The 5000-nt window shown below is 48.8% G+C and overlaps 1 protein-coding gene across 1 annotated transcript in view; it reads right to left on the bottom strand.

The window, feature by feature from the left end:
* LOC310807464 (transmembrane protein 132C) overlaps window positions 1-5000 on the bottom strand; it is a gene marked incomplete at both ends in the record, with an annotated part of 123955 nt that overhangs the window by 6238 nt on the left and 112717 nt on the right. The window contains one exon of the mRNA XM_083673960.1: window positions 1208-1413. Within this exon, the coding sequence (XP_083530086.1) occupies window positions 1208-1413 (206 nt within the window). The remainder of the gene's footprint in view (window positions 1-1207; window positions 1414-5000) is intronic.

The following is a 5000-nucleotide window of genomic DNA, read 5'->3' as shown; positions in this document are numbered from 1 at the left end:
CACACACACACACACACACACACACACCTCTACCCGCCCCTAACCACCATCTCTGTCTCGGTTAAACACTGCTGAGATTACAGGAATTCTCCCCCATCTCCCAGAGGGCCGTCTGCCTCGCCAGTCGCCGCGGTGACTAGCAAGGGGCCGTCTTTCCAGGCCACGAAACAGCAATTGGCGAAATTGTAAAATGCATCCTCCCCCTCCCCCTCCCCCTCCACAGCAGAATCTCACCACCCTTCATATCACCCCCATCCATAGCGACCCCCCTGGCCCCCAGCTGATGGAGTCAGTGACAGAAAGCGAAATAGAGCCGGCAGTGAAATGGAACCTTCATACACACACACACACACACACACACACACACACACAGACACACACACACACACACACACACACACACACACACACACACACAGACACACACACACACACACACACACACACACACACACACACACACACAGATGGAACCTGTAATGTGTGCAGGACATATATGTCTCTAAGATGAAGCCAAGAGAGAAGCTTGGGGAACGACCATGGGTAATGGTCCCTGGGCAGAGAGGTGGAGGGACTTCAGTCTATGGATGTTATTCTACCTACCGGTCATCAATGCTGAACTGAGGGTGTGTGTGTGTGTGTGAGTGTGTGTGTGTGTGTGTGTGTGTGTGTGTGTGTGTGTGTGTGTACCTGCGTCCCTGTGTGTGTGTACCTGCATGCCTGTGTGGTTGTGTGTGCGTGTGTGCTAGTATGTGTGCGTGTGCATGTGTGTGTATGTGTGTGTACACCTGCATGCGTGTGTGTGTGTATGTGTGTGTGTGTGTGTGTGTGTGTATGTGTGTGTGTGTGTGTGTGTGTGTGTGTGTGTGTGTGTGTGTGAGTGAGAGTCCTTCACTTTCTCAATGCTACTAATGTATAACAGCTTCATCAGTGATGTCAGAGCCGTGACCTCAGGAAATAGCCTGACACACCAACACTGCTCCTTCAACCATTGTGTTGCTACAATAGACTAGTTCCTCTGACTATGACACACAACCATGCAGAAAGGCAACCTGACACTCAGGGACAACAACACGCTATATAACAAACTCATGGGTGCACACACAAACACACACACACACACACACACGCACACACACACACACACACAACCCCACAGCCATACAAACAGACACACAACAAAAAAAAACACTGTGTGCTCTCTGACCTCTTGTTGGAGAGGATGGGGACCCTCCAGCCTTTGACCTGGCTGAGCTCCGTGTCTGAGACGTCGATCTGCAGGGGCAGGCGGGGAACCCACACCGTCATCTCCAGCTGGGCGCTCAGGTACAGGTAGGAGAAGTCCACCATCAGGGACCGCCGCCCGCGCATCTCCTTCCCATTGACCAGCACTGTGTCACAGCCAGGGGACACCTGGGTGGGGATAGAGACACACACACACACACACACACACACACACAAGGAGGCTGGTTAGAGTAGGTGTGTCTGTGTGTGTGTGTGTGTGTGGGTGTGTGTGTGCTAGGCTAGCTCTAGCTGTGCTGCGGAGTGTGTGTGTGTGTGTGTGTGTGTGTGTGTGTGTGTGTGTGCGTGTGTGTGTGTGTGTGTGTGCGTGTGTGTGAGTTGTGGGGTGATGGGTTTGTTGTGACAGGCATCAGTTAGCATCAGCATGGCTAACACACAGTACCACTTTGCATGGCTGCCTGTCTCCATCACACCACCCGGCATCTTACTGTCACCCACTGGTGAGGGACAAACACCTCGCACCATTCACTGACTCCCCCCCCACCCCCCACCCCCAACACCCCCCACCCCCCACCCCCCTCCCCCCTACCGAGATTCAAAGAAAGTCCTTGTTGATTCATCAAAATGTTGAAAGTTTGTATTGAGTTTTCTCTGAATTGCAGGTGATCTTAGAAAATGGCTCTTTCAGCGTGTCGGCTCTTTGTCATACAAGTGGTCTTTCTGACGGCAGGAAATTGTCAGTTGGAGAAACCGTGGAGAGATCAATGGTGAGCATCACAGTGTGTGTGTAGGTGTGTGTGTGTGTGTGTGTGTGTGTGTGTGTGTGTGTGTGTGTGTGTGTGTCTGTGTGTGTGTGTGTGTGTGTGTGTGTGTGTGTGTGCGTCTGTCACAACAACACCAAAAGTGTCTTTAACATCGCAAACTGCACATGGGCAAAGCTCAAAACACAAAACTTTTTCAAAAGAATTCACAGAAGTCGATAAAGAAAAGAGCAGGGAAAATGTTATCAAGCAAATTTTAATGTTAGATATAAAAAAATGAATTCAGCACAAAATATGTTGACCCCCCCCCCCCAAAAAAAAAAAACAATACCCCATTGTAATAACTAAACCGTACTTTAGTGATTTATACAATTTAGTCTCTGTTTGGGTTTTATTCCAGACAGCAGGTTGAACTGTGTATCTCTCGACCACGTGAGAGTGAATGAGGAGGCATAGATTAGTCATTTTCAATTTCACCCTAATCTCACACACTGCCTCAGTCTGATTGCTTTGGCATTTGAGACAATTTTCACACGTTACCTGCAATTAGACAATTTTCCAATGTTCCTTTGATTATTTCCTTCACCCCGTCTCTCCCTCTTTCTCTCTCTCCGCTCCCCCTCTCTCGGTCTCAACCCTCGCTGGTCCTCCTCCATCTCTTTTCCTCTTCCCTCCCTTGTTATCTCTCTCACGCCCGCCCCCCCCCCACCTCCCCTATCACTCTCCCTCCATCCTTTCCCCCTCTCCAATGCCTGTCGCTATCTCTCTCTCTCTCTCTCTCTCTCTCTCTCCATCTCTATCCTTCCATCCTCTGATGATCTAGATGAATGTAGCGTAGGAAACTAGGCGACAGAACACCCAGATGGTTTGCCAAAGGGGGACGTGGGTGGGTGGGGGGGGGGGCTGTTGCCGTGGGTTACACGCTGGCCGTGTCATATCCTGTCCGTTCAGCTGCCACATCCAATCAGCGGCGGCGTCACGGTCCATCGTTCCACCGTGGTGTGAACTCCCTCACACACTCCTCATGTTCTAAACCCGGGGGGGGGGGGTCGGGGGTCTGAGGGAAATGATACTCTTGGGGGTGGGGGGGTTGAGCATGTTCAGTTGAACCAGAGGTATTCTAGGAGTGGGTCTGCCTCGTACGCATGGCCCTGCTTAGGCCAGTATTCATCTGTGTCTTGCTCACATGAAGGACCTGTCTGAATATGTCTGGATGGTGTCACTCTAAGCTGTTTTGAAGTCTAGGTGGGGCAGAATAGTGACCCAAGTCAGTGTGGTGCTGTCCATGGTGCTGAATGGGCTGTTGGGGTTATGCTGGTGTGTGTGTGTGTGTGTGTGTGTGTGTGTGTGTGTGTGTGTGTGTGTGTGTGTGTGTGTGTGTGTATACAATATGTGTGTGTGTGTGTGTGTGTGTCTGTGTGCGTGTGCACGTGCATGCACATGTGTGTGTGTGGGTTGTTGAAAAAGACTGCTGTCAGGGTGGAAACAGAACAGATCATTTTCCTCAACATCACTACAAAGAGAACATCCTTCCAGTGGAGAAAGACAGGCTTGATGAATCATTCCACAGGAGCTAAATTGCCAGCAATTTGCAAGCAGATATGAGATAAGACCAACTCTATTCAGCAAAAACACACACACATACACTCTCTCTTTCTCTCTCTCTGTCTCTCTCTCTCTCTTTCATTCTGACTTTCTCAGTCTCTCTCTCATTCTCTCTCTCTCATTCTCTCTCTCTCTCTCTCTCTCTCTGTCTCTCATTCTGTCTCTCTCATGCCTCTTTCACTGAACCTACGGTAATCAGAGTTTCATCTCCAGGCGAGGTTTTAATTATGCTGCCTCTCGTTCTCACAATTAAGACTGCACGCATGCGATCAGATAAGGGCTCCCTCTGTCTCTCTCACACACACACACACACACACACATACACACACACATTGTGTAGACACGCACCAACACACTCACACACACATACACACGCACACTACACACACACACACACACACACACACACTGTGTACATACACACCAACACACACCCACACACACACACACACACACACACACACACACACAGACACACACACACACACACACACACACACAGCAGCAGGTTCAGACTGACGCTCATACCTCTATCTCTTCACCTCTTCTGTTTGCTTATCACCCCCCCCCACTCCCCCAAGTGATGATGATGACGGCTGTAAGTGCAACTGTGATGGTGAGAGCTCCTGTTTACCGCTTGTTATCATCAAAGAGACGGAGTCTGCTGAAAATCAACGCCTCAAACAATGTTCTCCCTCAGTTTTACCATCCCTTCCTCCATCTCTCTCTCTCTCTGTTTCTCTCTGTCTCCATCTCTCCCTGCATGCCTGTCTAACTCTTAATTTCTTTGTGTGTCTCATATATAGCTGGGATAGCTGGGACACGGAAGCCTGTTGTCCAGGGCCTCTGCGTTCCCGACACTCCCAGGCATCTGTCACCCTGCCTGTTACAGTCTCCTCCCAACATTCCTTAGCAGAATGGCAGCGGAGAAAAGCTAGGAGGGAGCCAAGTCAATACATGTCAGATTAGGCCTAATATATAACTCAGTATATCTCTACATAGTCACAGCTGTGTCGGAGGCAATGCAAATGGAGTCCTAGAAAGAGTTGTTTTTCAATTGTTTCAAGTATGTCCAATGTTTTTATTTATTTATTTATTTTTAAAGGGATGTCCAACGTTTATGACCTTGAACACACCCGTATGATGAATTTCCTTTTATCTAAACAAATCATCGGAATAGCCAATAAACATATCATCTGTGTTTGTTAATCTACACATTATGTTATGAATATTTTGCTTGTGTCACATTGATAGAAGACATGTAGGACACAGTTTCAAGTGTCAAGAGAGGCAGCGAAGACATCACAAAAGTGTTGTACCACAGGGATTTTTAACAGATATATTTTCAGGCAGCTTCACACACACACACACACACACACACACACGCACACA

The sequence above is a fragment of the Argentina silus genome (genome assembly GCF_951799395.1).
Source record: "Argentina silus genome assembly, chromosome: 7".
Taxonomy (NCBI): Eukaryota; Metazoa; Chordata; class Actinopteri; order Argentiniformes; family Argentinidae; genus Argentina; species Argentina silus.
Note: the sequence above shows the minus strand (reverse complement) of the source record. Positions and strands in the feature narration are given on the sequence as shown.